The sequence below is a fragment of the Phycodurus eques genome, chromosome 3 (assembly GCF_024500275.1).
Source record: "Phycodurus eques isolate BA_2022a chromosome 3, UOR_Pequ_1.1, whole genome shotgun sequence".
Classification (NCBI taxonomy): domain Eukaryota; kingdom Metazoa; phylum Chordata; class Actinopteri; order Syngnathiformes; family Syngnathidae; genus Phycodurus; species Phycodurus eques.
The window spans coordinates 30,586,688-30,600,557 of NC_084527.1; the positions used below are offsets into that span (position 1 = coordinate 30,586,688).

General features: G+C 40.9%; 2 protein-coding genes across 2 annotated transcripts in view; both read left to right on the top strand.

Moving 5' to 3' along the window:
* Positions 1-231: 231 nt before the first annotated feature.
* On the top strand, positions 232-5,178 carry imp4 (IMP U3 small nucleolar ribonucleoprotein 4). Its single transcript, XM_061671076.1, has 9 exons — positions 232-478; positions 973-1,081; positions 1,503-1,586; positions 1,661-1,770; positions 3,001-3,133; positions 3,843-3,997; positions 4,089-4,183; positions 4,344-4,417; positions 4,922-5,178. The coding sequence occupies exons 1-9, from the start codon at positions 476-478 to the stop codon at positions 5,032-5,034; spliced, it is 876 nt and encodes a 291-aa protein (XP_061527060.1). The 5' UTR covers positions 232-475; the 3' UTR covers positions 5,035-5,178.
* Positions 5,179-5,613: 435 nt separating this feature from the next.
* The window catches only part of araf (A-Raf proto-oncogene, serine/threonine kinase), a 34,664-nt gene continuing 26,407 nt past the window's right edge, over positions 5,614-13,870 (top strand). Inside the window, exons 1-3 of the mRNA XM_061673093.1 lie at positions 5,614-5,669; positions 6,667-6,877; positions 8,499-8,602. Coding sequence (XP_061529077.1) covers positions 6,770-6,877; positions 8,499-8,602 — 212 coding nt within the window. The 5' untranslated portion in view covers positions 5,614-5,669; positions 6,667-6,769. The remainder of the gene's footprint in view (positions 5,670-6,666; positions 6,878-8,498; positions 8,603-13,870) is intronic.

Below are 13,870 nucleotides of genomic sequence, written 5' to 3' on the forward strand. Positions count from 1 at the left end.
TTGCAAAAGTAAATCTTGTAAAAGCGGTTGAGAATTTAACAAGTTACGACTTAACTTCAATGTTCATGCCTTTGATGGGAACGTCGACCTCTCCAATATGGCCGCCACGTTGGTTTGCCGAACTGCTCAATTGCGCTGGTTTATCTACTCTTCATATCTATCGAGGGACCTTTCCCCTACACCGATCATTTACATTCAGAGCTCATAGAACTTCAAAGTAATAACTTACCTCAAACGTATTGTATGCGGTACTACAGTTGTGTCATGTTGGCGGATAAAATTATTATACATGGAACTTTGAAGGCATTTTAGTAAAAATCTCCTCCCTCTTATTTTCGAATCCTTTTCCATTCTGCTAGTATCAAACGCTGCTATTGGTCCCAACCTTGGCCAATGAAGAGCACTGTTGTACACACTACTCTGCTTTCCATGTGGGAACAGGGAACTCGTTGCCGCTACCTGCTAAAGCAGAAACATGGTAAGGAATTGCCTTTTGGGGGACCATTTTTGTGTGACATCGCCTTTATACAATCTTTTTAAAAACGTCTTCAAGTTAGAGTATAACAGCAAAACTAGATTATTTCTCAACATATCTCCTCAACTCTTTTGTTTCGTCTGGGCTGATGAGTTTCAGTTAAAAATACCTACCAATAACTGGTACAAGTCTAAATTCCCACGGGATCTCCAAAGTCAACGTGTCTAAATTACTGTGACGTTTCAAACGGCTTCACATGCCCTAAAAACTAGACTGAAATAGCGCAAATGGAACGTCATTCGTGAAAAGAGCAGTGTGGGCAGTAAAATAGGTCATGTACCTTTAATAATTAATTGTTTTTTTTCTTGAGAATTTTTGTTTAAAAGAATTTTAGAGGCTCTTGAAGTGCTCATTCCAAGTGTTTTAGAAAATTCCACAAAAATGGTGGCCACTTGTCAAGTTGCTAATGTGATGGTTTTGTTCATTTATATCGTTAGCTGCGTCGAGAGGTTAGACTGAGGCGGGAGTACTTGTACAGGAAGGCACAAGAAGACAGGCTCCGAACAATTGAAGAAAAGAAACAGAAGCTGAAGGGTGCTCTCGATGGTATGTATGCCATGCTCTACATATATATGAAGTCAGTGGGTCGCAGGCTTGATGCGGTTATTGCAAGTAAGGGTTATGCCACCAAATATTAAATGCTATTGACTTTGTTAATTAAATAATGTCTGTTCCAATACTTTTGCTCACTTGAAAAGTGGGCGGGTTCAAACAAAAGGTGCTCTGTCCTGAGTTGTGTGACACATCGAGATGTAAATACCATGAAATGAAAGCTCGACTTATGAACTTTTGTCTCATATGCATCTTTTGATTTGAAACCCGAATGTCTTCAGTATACAACAAAAACAAAGAAATTGACCTTGCCTTTCCAATACTTTTGGAGGTCACTGTAAATGGTATAGCATATGCATAAATCATGTCATACATTAGATGACACATCAACCTCATTTTTTTTCTCTCCCTGTAGAAAACTGTCTACTTCCAACTGAGGTACGCAAAGATGCATTGCAGCTCCAGAAACTTCTGGAGTATGATGATGATGGCCAAGAGGGTTAGTGTTATTTTAGTGTTCATAACCAAATATTTTTAACCTTAATTTACATTTCGACATTGTGTCTCTTCCAGGTGTCAGCTCACATATGGATGATGAGTACAAATGGGCTGGAGTTGAAGATCCAAAAGTCATGGTCACCACTTCGAGAGACCCGAGTTCCAGACTCAAAATGTTTGCTAAGGTTTGGCTCAATTATTTGTGAGGGATTCAAATGCTACTTAACATTTTAACATCAAGTGTCAGACCAGTAACCCAGCATAGGTATACTGAGAATGGCTGTGGTATCTACACTATCTGATATATTAGTGAAAATTCAACGTTCCACATGATGGCATGCATTATATACATTTGGTGTTAGGCGTAGGTACTGCCCAAAAAAAAAAAAAAAACATTACTCTTGGATTATTGTTATGCAATTTCTTTTGGAGATGGCCAGTCCTCCCCTAAATGTCTCGAGTTGCCTCATAATGCTGCTGCCCGCCTGTGCATTTTAGAATACATTTTAAGATTATTTTATTCATTTTTAAATATCTTAATGGTCTTGCACTGCCTTACCTTGCGGAGCTACTCCACCCTTCCACCCCTGCCTGGTGCCTCAGGCAACCAGTGTGATACCCACTTCTGAACTGAAATAACAAATTTGCTCAAAATACTGTATTTGTGGTAAATCATCATCTTTGTTTTTCTATAGCTTTTCTCCACGAATGCTGTTTATTTATTTATTTTTGTATGTATTTTGGGGTCATGCGCGCAAAACTGACTGAACGATACTAGTTTTTTTTAAAAAGTATTGTCATTTCCAAATTTACACCAGGTGTGATTTAAAAAAAGAATAGCAACAAAATAAGTTAGATGAAGCTCACTGGGAAGTGGTTATATTTTTTTTAGACAAGCAACACAAACAAATGATCACCGGTGAAGTATTTTTAGAACAGGCCCGCGGGCTACTCATGTGGCCCTTGGGGGCTACCTAGTGCCCGCAGGCACCACGTTGTTGACCCCTGCTCTACACATTAGAAAAGCAGGAACTTCTCTGTTCATTTTTTAAACCCATCTTAAATTCCATTTTTGTTATTGGGATTTCAACTTGTGTTAAGACTCGGCATCTGTTTCAGTGTTTTCATTGTTTATCTTAAATTGTTTGTATCTGAAGTATGATTCTTATCTATGTACAGCACTTTGTTCTCAGCTCTGGTTGTTTAAAGTGCTTCATAAATAACGTTACGTTGAGTTTTTAAATTATATTTGCTTAATTTTATTGTTAAACTTTTTTTATTGTGCAAAAATAGTGTTATGGCACAAAATGTATATATTTGTCCTTAACTCCCATTTTACCGAGCTGTACTTTACAAACATGGAGCTGTGTTACCTGTCTTTCAATAAACAAGTGCCTCCTCCTCTTCTGCCCCAGGAGGTAAAGTTGATGTTTCCTGGAGCTCAACGCATGAACAGGGGAAACCATGAGATAGCTACACTGGTGCGAGCCTGCAAAGCCAACAATGTTACTGACCTTGTCATCATTCATGAAACCCGAGGACAGCCAGGTTTGTTTAATAATTCCTCAAAGTTCAATATAAGAGGCGTGTCAAAAGGTTTCAGGACTGGTATCACAGAAGATACATTTCAAATCAAACTTCAAACTACAGGTTTTCCCCTTCGAAATAATCCCCCTGGAGTGTAACACACGTTCTAAAGCCTTCTCTGCCACGCTTTTATCCACCCCTGGAAGGATTCTTCCAGGATTCTCCGCAGCTCAGTTGTCATGGACATCTTGATGTATTCCTCGTCTTCAAAAAATCACACCAAGCCAGGTTGGGTCAGTATGGAGGTTGCTCCAGCACAGCGATGATGTTCTTGGCCTGGAACTGTCAGATGCTCAGGGTATTGTGAGCAAAAGCATGTTGTCCTGCCACACCTCAACTATTCTCGCACACTGAACGAACCAAACAGCAGGATCCCTCTGTTGACTTGCTGGATAATCGTCTGGCCCCATTGAAGGGGAAAACGCGTAGTTTGGGTTTGAAATATATCTTTATCACTTTTCTGAGACACCTCATACAGTGGTCAATGGTCATTATTTGCTTTCATTTCCATGTTATGTTCAACAGTCCCTCTGTCCAAGGACAGTGGGCCGTGACGCACAATTAATAGAATCCCATTCATAACATAAGACTTTAAATACAAATTTGTCAATTATAAACGTGGTGTGAATTAATGTACAGGCTGATATTATTTGTTCGTACACATTTGCAGATGGCCTAGTGGTGTGCCACCTGCCATTTGGACCCACATCTTATTTCACACTTTATAATGTGGTAATGAGGCACGATGTCCCAGACATAGGCACCATGTCTGAGGCCTACCCCCATCTCATCTTTCACAACTTCACCTCACGGCTTGGCAAGCGGGTGAGTACTCAACCATACCCTGCTCACATGCCACTGATATCATCTCTCACCATTTGTTCGTTAGCTCACCTAATTAATCCTACTGGCACAGGTATCCAATATCCTCAAGTATCTTTTTCCAGTACCGAAAGAGGACAGTAGGCGTGTAATCACATTTGCCAACCAAGAGGACTTCATCTCTTTCAGGTCAGTGTAGCGAATGTCCTCTTATTTTAAAGACCACATTGTGCGATAAGAAGACAAAGCAGTAAACGTGCTAACCTTTTGTTCTTTTCATTTTATCATTTTAATATTTTTTATCCATCTATATATCCATCCATCCATCTAATCTAATCTATTGCTACAGACATCACACCTACAAGAAAAAAGACCACAAGAACATAGAACTGATAGAAGTGGGGCCCAGGTTTGAAATGAAATGTAAGTATAAACTAAGCCTGGTTTACAGGTTTAGAACTCTGTGAAGTGCATATTTTGATCTGTGACTTTATTTTGAACTGAACTCGTTCCGGACCTTAACTACACAGTCTTTTGAACAGGATATGTATAGGATACTGTATTTGTTTAAAAAAAATTAAAAAAAAAAAAAAAAAAAAAAAGGCTCAGTATCAATTACAACAGACAAGAAACATATCCATTGTAAACGGAATACCAGTGAACTACAGTTGACCATACAGGTTACATGTTCTCTGACGACTCCTCTGAACACCACCTCCTTGCTGAACAAATCACATTTTAAACACAGTAGAAACTCAGGAATGCACTGACACATAATATTGGTTGATTTAGCTAGCAAAGGACATTCTGAACCAGTTCATTACGTGCTAGTGACATAACTGATCATTTTTGTGCTCTGTAATGTTTTTGACATTTGCATGTGGAAAATGTTCGCTTACCTTGTTAAATCTCGTTTGCTTTTTATAGTATACATGATCAAACTCGGCACCCTGGAAAATGAGGACACAGCAGATGTTGAGTGGCGACACCACGCATATACACACACGTCGAAGAAAAGAAGGTTTCTGAGTGTTGAATAGGTTTCAATTTTCAATATAATCCAACTTTTGGAGAGTTTATAAAACACGTGTGTTATAGAATGACTTGCATTATGTCCACTGTAGATGTCAGTATTTGGCAATAGATGGCTAAATGTCCATGTTTACACACACTTCGGTTTTATGTCCGTTATGTTTTTTTTTTTTTTTTTTTAAATAAATAAAATGCCTTGCCCGATTTGTGTTTGTTCCTTTTACTTGTATAACAGACAACACACTTCAAATGAAAAGTGTAATCCGCCACACTAGACTAGATGGGCAGGATTTAGTTGTATCCCAATGTGACGCAGGAGGTGCAAAACATGTACAATATACACTGTATGGAGGGTTTTACATATTTTCTGAGGTATAGGTGACTTGTTTCTGTTTGCCTGACAGTCGTTTTGAAAAATGTCAGATTGCAGCTAGACGTACACACAGTATTGTAGTAGAGTTCATTTACATGACAGAGGTAATTCAACGCCCATCTCTGCTATGTCCAACTGGCGGTGTCCAATGAAAGAACGGAGCTACAGGAAGTGGCCAATGAAAATAAAGCATTTTAGAGGTTTTCCGCTTTCCTGAAGTTCTTGACAGATTCGACTTTAGATTGCGAGAGTTCAAGATGGCTGCCACAGGTAAGCGTTTTAATTTAGATCTGGACTGTAATAAATCTGTTTGGCGATGTTAGAATTACCAGTTAGAGCTCGACTTACACGCAACACAGCACAACTATGTCGTGCTATGTTTAGGATGTCAATGTAACAAGTCAAAGCTGACGAAGCGGAGAAAGGACCAGCAATGCTCAAGAGCCGACGCACTGGTAGAACCCCCGAAGTTCGCTAACGTTGTCAACTGAGCTGGCTACGAATAGCTGAAAAATACGTTAGCCACTGGGTAGCTACATAATCTCTTCCACCACGGACACAGTTTAGTTTAGGAACAACTGCTTTTTCGAGTCGAGTTAAGAGTGGCTTTTACTTTTTTATCACTTGGCTGCGTTAGAATTATATCATCAGTTTGCTTTTAGTTGCCATTATCTCCTAAACTAGTTGACCCGGCAGCTTAAAGTCGCTTAAGTGGCACGGCGAAGAGAAACATGGCTTCCCACAACTCCAAATGTCACAGAGTACACAAATCCTACATTAAGCTAAGTGGCTAACGTAAAATAGCATTAGCATCACTCAATTGTGCCTTCTTGTTTGCTGCTTCGACTTTCTGCGAGTAATGCCGTTTAACACTCGTTTTCGTCCTTCCACGGTGACTATTATGAGTGTTGTGGTATCTGAGCTGATAGTTAAGCATTAATAGTGTATGTTAATTGTTGTGGCGTTCACATGTCTTGCCAGATTACTGTTCGACCATGTAGCGCTTCATGCCATCTGTCAAAATACCGCACCACAATCTGGCCATTCAGTTTACTAACATATTGAGTCGTCATTTTTGTGTTCAATTTACATTTACTTTATAGTCCGTTGGAGAAGCCATTCATTGATACCATGCTTTTTTCACTTTACATTGTTGTTTATATTGCTTTTCTGAAATGCACAGTTCAACACATTTAGTTACTTTGCTCTGTTAAACATGTATGCTTACTGCGTACCCCAAAAATGAAACCTATTCATTTTGTCACAGGTTGCAAGTAAACCACCTAGTCTACTCTTTTGGAACCAACAGCCCATGACTTTCTCCTGAGGCTTTGGTCAAGTATAGCATCCCCCTCCTGCTTCCTCTCATCATGTCCTCCACCTCCTCCTACTCCTCTTCTGGAGAAACTAGTCCAGAGGATGTGCCCCGGGGTGGGGGCACCATCCGAGTCTACCTCCCCAACAAGCAGAGGACTGTGGTGAGACAAGTGGCTTGATGCTGCTCTTTATCATCATTTATCAATTTTGTGTAACTATGTTAAAGAGTGATGGTTTCTCTTTGAAAGAAGTTGGTTGGTTTTAAGTGTAAAAACTCAAAGTTCGACATCTTTCTCACTTTGTCAATGAGTGTGAAAATTAACATTTGGTTTGGCAGATGGTGCTTTTCATCAGCCTTCCCGCTTCTGAGTTATAATTCAAATCAGATGTATCTCACCTTGTCACATTTGTTTGGGTGCTCAAATCTGGGCAAATGTCCTCCTGTGTGGAGATTACATGGTCTCCCCGCACGTGTGTTTTTTTTTGTTTTGTTTTTCCCCAGGTGCTGTTCTTTGGCTTCCTCACACAATATTAAAAACATGCATGTTAGATTAATTGAAGCCAATAGATGTGAATGGTTGTCTATCTGTGCCCTCTGTTTGACTGGTGACCAGTCCAGGGTGGACCCTTCCTCTCACCTGAATGAATGAGGCATGCCTGGCAACCGTAATGAGGACAAGCCGTATAGAAAATGAATGTATTTTATGGCCTCAATTCGTAACAAAAGTAATTTCAAGACACTTTCCGGATAAAGCAGATACTATATTGCCAAAAGTGACCTGCCTTGACTCACATATGAACTCAAGTGACATCCCATTCCTAATCCATAGGGTTCAACATGATGTCGGTCCACGTTTTGAAGCTCTAACCGCTTCAACTTTTGGGAAGGCTTTCCACAAGGGTTAGGAGTGTGTTTATGGGACTTTTTGACCATTCTTCCAGAAGTGTATTCGTGAGGTCATACACTTCTGGAAGAATGTTGGATGAGAATGCCTGGCTCTCAGTCTCTGCTCTAATTCATTCAAAAGGTGTTCTATCGAGTTGAAGTCAGACTCTGTGCAGGCCAGTCAAATTCATCCACACCAAATGCTCTTATCCATGTCTTTATGGCCCTCGCTTTGTGCACTGGTGCACAGCCATGTCAGAAATAGAAGAACTTCCCACAAAGTTGGGACCATGGAATTGTCCAAGACATTGGCTCCTTAGTTCCAGTGAAAGGAACTTTGAAGGATTCAGCATACCAAGAGCTTTTGGACAATTCATTGCTCCTAACTTTGTGGGAACAGTTTGGGGATGGCCCCTTCATGTTCCAATATGACTATGCATCAATGAACAAAGCAAGGTCCACAAAGACATGCATGAGAGAGATTCGTGTGGATGAACTTGACTGGCATGCACAGAGTACTGACACCTACTTGCGAGAAGACCTTTGGGATGAATTAGAGGGCAGAATAAGAGAGTGCCTAACATCACTGTGTAACCTCACAAATGCACTTCTGGAAGAATGGTCAATTTCCTACACACACTCCTGAACCTTGTGGAATGACTTTTCAGAAGAGTTAAAGATGTTATAGCTGGAAAAGGTGAACCAATGTCATACTAAACCCTATTGATTAAGAAGGGGGTGTCACTTCAGCTCATAGGTGACTCAAGGCAGGTGAGTGAATACTTTTGGCAATATTGTGTATTTTCTCACATAAAACATTAAAATACAATTTATTTTAACCTAGCGTTTGAATGTGACATTGTCAGTGTTGTTAAAGAGCAGTCTCCTTTTCACAGGTGAATGTTCGCCAAGGACAGACGGTGTATGAGAGTCTAGATAAAGCACTTAAAGTGAGAGGCTTAAGCCAAGACTGCTGTGCTGTATTCCGCCTTCTAGAAGGGTAAGCTTGTATTATTGTCTGCTAAATTTTCACTAACATTAGCAATATATCCTACAAAATGTGCTGGTTTGAAATAAGTATGGCAGTAACACATTACTGCCAATATGTCAGCTTGTGGAAGTTGAAATACCAAGCCAATATGGTTGCATGAATGGGATACAATTTTATTTGATGTGCACAATATGTATTGTTTGATTGAGGTTGTGTTTTTGCGAATGATGAGAAGAGAAAACCTAAGTTTACTTGAGTTAAGGCACTGTTCCAAACTAAAAATAACAGATCCTGGGTGAGCAGATCACAGATGGGCAGCACTGAGAGGGTAATAGTGTAAATCTGTTCTCTGAGTTGACAAATCACTGTGCACAGTTTGTGAAGTGTTTTGACTTTATTGGTGTGCTACTCTCTCTTTCCTGAATTTAAGGAACCATTTGCTTATAATTAATAGGTTTTCCAATTTTATTAATCATACTGATTTGTAAAAATAGTACCAGTCTTTTTTCTCTCTCTATAAGGGAATCTGAACTTTCAGACATAGCACATTTATAGACATAAACATGGGATTAATGACCGCAAGAATGAGCACACGCATTGGCATACACAGCAGATTGTAGTTGAGTCAGCAGTCCTTCAGTGTGGCCCAGGACCCAAGAATGTGGTCACATGCAGCTCAGACCACAACTGCACTGAGTGCATTCAAACCTATATTACTATTCACTTTTGATCAGATCAACCAAGATCAAAGAAATAAATAATAAACCTATCCCAGTAGATTTGATGAAATGGAGTGTGTGGGCTCTGACACAGAGTTACTGTATGTGTAAAAGGCACACAGTCACATGCTTTGGTTTTGTGACTTTTCCAAAATTTTGACTTGTTTATGGAGACACTATCTGATCCATTTATCACATAAGCGAGACGATTCATTCAGTGGTGTCAAAAGAGTTTGCCCCCCTTCCTGATTTCTTATTTTTTTTTGCATGTAAAATGCAGTTTTTAAATGGTTTTATTATTACGGGAGAAAGAAAATCTAAACCGACATGGGCCTGTGTGAAAAAACGATGGCCTCCTATAACTTGCGATGAGTTTCTTAGAGCGCTTGGGTCCTTTGGCCCACTCATCTGTGCAGAATTGTTGTATTTCAGCCACCTTGGAGGGTTTTTTTTTTTTTTTTTTTTTTTTTTTTTTTTTTTTTTTTTTTTTTTTTTAGCATGACCTGCCTTTTTAAAGTAATGCTACAGCATCTCAATAGAATTCAGGTCTGGATTTTTACTCGGCCACTCCGAAGTCTTCATTTTAATTTTCTTCAACGACTCAGAGGTGGACTTGCTGATGTATTTTGGATCATTATCCTGCTGCAGAACCCAAGTTCGTTTCAGATTGAGGTCATGAACAGATGGCTGGACATTCAACTTCAGGATTTCTTTGGTAGACACCATTTATCACAGCAAGTCTTCCAGGTCCTGACCAGCAAAACAGCCCCAGACCATCACACTACCACCACCTTATTTTACTGTTGGTATGATGTTCTTTTTCTGAAATACTGTGTTACTTTTAAAACAGAGGTAATTGGACACACACTTTCCAAAAAGTTCCAACTTTTGTCTCGTCAGACCGCTGCATATTTTCCCAAAAGTCTTTGAGATCATCAAGCTTGAGATGAGCCTTAACGTTCTTTTTGCTCATCAGTAGTTCTTGTCTTGCAACTGCCATGCAGGCCATTTTTGCCCAGTCTCTTTCTTATGGTGGAGTCATGAACACCGACCTTAACTGAGGCAAGTGAAGCCTGTTGTTCATTGGATGTTGTTTTGGGATCGTTTGTGACCTCGTAGATGAGTCGCTGCTGTGGTCTTGGGGTAATTTTGGTCGGCTGGCCACTCCTGGGAACGTTTCTCCCTTAATAAAAAAATCATTAAAATAGTGCATTTTCTTTTTACTCATGTTGTCTTTGACTACTGTTTAAATTTGTTTGATGATGGGAAACATTTAAGTGTGACAAACATGCAAAAAAATTAATCAGGAAGGGGGTAAACAATGTTTCACACCACTGTATGTGCAATTTTTTGCTGTGTAAAATTACCACTTATACCCCAATGAGTTGGCCGATGGTGACAATTTACAGTGAAAGCCTCTTTTGAAATTTCACTGTTCTTGTGTCAAGCCTGACATCTACTAGTACAGTTTAAAATCAGTGGCAGGTATATATTTTTTTCTTTTGTCTGAGCCCGCGAAATATATCCCAGCACTTAAGTGTTGAAAAGATTATGAATGCCAACCACACTGCTGCTCCTGAATCTGAGAATCGAATTCGAGGCGGAACCTCCTCTCCAGAACCCCAAAATAGACCTTACCGGCGAGGCTCAGGAGTGTGATTCCCCCTGTAGTTGGAACACACCCTACAGTCCCCTTCTTAAAAAGGAGGACCACTACTCCGGTCTGCCAATCCCCACGCACTGTCCCTGATATCCACGCGATGTTGCAGAGGCATGTCAGCCAGGGCAGCCACACAACATCCAGAGCCTTTAAGGAACTTCGGGCGGATCTCATCCATCCCCGGGGCCCTGCCACAAAGGACTTTTTAAGCCACCTCTGTGATGTCAAACCCGCCTCAGAGCCCTCAGACTCTGCTTACTCTTGGGAAGGCGTGCTGGTAGAATTTAGGCCTTCGAAGTATTCGGCCCACCGACGCACGTTGTCCCGAGTGGAGGTCAGCAGCACCCCATCCCCACCATACACAGTATTAATGGTGCACTGCTTCCCCCTCCTGAGATGGCGGATGTTGGACTAGAATTTCCTCGAAGCCGTTTCCTGGAAGTCGTTCTCCATGGCCTCACCAAACTCTTCCCATGCCCAAGTTCTTGCCTCAGTGACCACAAAAGCTATATTCTGCTTGCCTAGCTGGTACCCATCAGCTTCCTCCGGAGTCCCTATAGACTAAAAAGACCCGATAGGACTCCTCCTTCAGCTAGACGGCATGCCTCACCGCTGGTGTCCACCAATGGGTTCAGGGATTGCCGCCATAACAGGTACTGACCACCTTACGGTCACATCTTCGGTTGGCCACCTCCACAATGGAGGCGCAGAACATGGTCCACTCTGACTCAATGTACCCTGCCACAATGGAGGCGCAGAACATGGTCCACTCTGACTCAATGTACCCTGCCTCCCCCGGGACGACGAATTTCAACGCCAACCTTTTGCCAGAGGTTGGCTTTCAAATTCCTTCTGACAGGTGACTTTGCCAGATGTTTCCAGCAGACCCTCACAATACGGTTGGGTCTGCCAGGTTGGACCGGCATCTTCCTCCACCATCGGAGCCAACACACCACCACGTGCAAAACAGCAGTCTTAAAAACGTGCTTGGATACGTCCACGCTTGCCCGCTTCTGCTTCCTCCTTCGCCGTGCGTGGCGTGTCCACTGTGGGCGCGATACAGGAGTGGGGGTCAGGGGTGTTTAAGCAGCCGGGGCAGACTGCAGTTCCGTAGCTCCTCAGTGGGGGTAGACTTTTAACTCCCTAAAAGTAGTTCTGCCTGTGTCGAGCAGAAATCTACGACTGTATCAGAGCGGACTTGATGCCTGAGAGTTAGCTGTTGTGATAAACCCGTATTTTAAGTAGGACTCCTGATATAGTGTTGTTTACGCATAACACATAACAGAATAATTGTGTAGTCTTGACCTGTCAATTGAGACACGCAGCTGTTGCGGCGGCGAAGATCTGGTCAATTTTCAAAGTAAAACACATTGTCACACAACTCGCAACACAACTGGAATTATGTAAATTGGCAACAATAAGGAAGAGACTGGGCAAAAATTGCATCCATGACAGAGTTACATTGAAAAGACCACTACTGACCAAAAAGAACATGAAGGCTTGTCTTACTTTTGGGGGAAAAAAAATAAATAAAATAAAATCATCTGAATGATTCCCAAGACTTTTGGGAGAAAATTATATGGACTGACAACAAGATGAAAGTTGAGCTTTTTTGGTTGAGTTTTCTTGCATTTGTAGATGTGGCGGCGAACTGTGACAATCGTTTTCTCAAGTGTTTCTGAACCCACGTGGCAATATCCTTTACACAATGATGCCAGTCTTTAATGCAGTGCTTCTGAGGTTTCATAGGTCACGTGCATTCAATGTTGGTTTTCGGCCTCGCCGCTTGCGTGCAGATTTCTTCAGATTCTCAGAATCTTTTGATATTATGAACCATTGATGATGAAATACCTAAATTCCTTGCAATTGTACGTTGAGAAACATTATTAAACTTGGACTATTTGCTCACACAGTATGCACAAAGTGGTGAACCTCGCCCCATTCTTGCTTCTGAACAACTGAGCCTTTTAGGGATGCTCCCCAATCATGACAGTCACCTGTTTGTTTACCTGTGGAATATTCCAAACATGTTTTTTGAGCGTTCCTCAACTTTCCCAATATGGGAAATATGTTGTTGCTGTCCCAAATTTTGGGGAATGTGTTACAGGCATCAAATTAAAAATGAGAGTTTGAAATTAACTGAAAAGTTAATCAATTTTAAAATTTAATATCTTGTCTTTGTAGTTTTTGAATTGAGTATAGTTTGAAAATAATTTGCAAATCATTGCATTCTGTTTTTATTTGCGTTTTACACAACATCCCAACTTCATTAGAATTTTAGTTTGTAGTAAAAACATGGTACTCTGATAATATTGTGTTGGTGTGCCATTTTGGGCGATATTTTAACCTGCTGGCTGGAAGTGATGTCAAAGCACAAGTAGCGCCATGCCTGCTAATACAGGCAGGAGGAACACGCTAGACATCCTCGTGTCAGCTGTGTTCCATATTAAAGGTCCTGTATTTTGGCTATTTAGACCTCCTTAGAGTGACTAACATGGACTTAGTATAAAAATGTTAATTCCATTTAAAAAAAAAAAAAAAAAAAAAAAAAACCTTTGTTTTGTCACACCAGAAAAGGCCCCTCTGACAGCTACTTGTGTTTGACACAGTTTTGTATCCGCTTCATCCAAATTTGGCTAAGATAGCCCCCTTTCCTCTGATTGGTTGCCTCCATGTAGAGGACCCACTTGTGAGAGCACGTGTTAGACATCTTGACAGCACTGCCTTGGTAGTGGAAAGGGAAGGCGGAGATCTTTGCTAGTGACATAGATATGCTCGAAATTCGAATGACCTGATTTCAGCCCTCTCGGCAAAAAATGTCTGGAACTCAGGAAAGCGTGGACGATTAAATTTATATTTCACATTTACTGAGGCACCATAGAGACAACATTACATCCC

Bases quoted from the DNA above. Each gene is read 5' to 3' on its own strand.
- imp4 (XM_061671076.1), top strand. The intron at 1,771-3,000 runs GTTTGGCTCAAT...CTTCTGCCCCAG, and splicing joins GACTCAAAATGTTTGCTAAG to GAGGTAAAGTTGATGTTTCC. The intron at 4,418-4,921 runs GTAAGTATAAAC...TGCTTTTTATAG, and splicing joins GCCCAGGTTTGAAATGAAAT to TATACATGATCAAACTCGGC.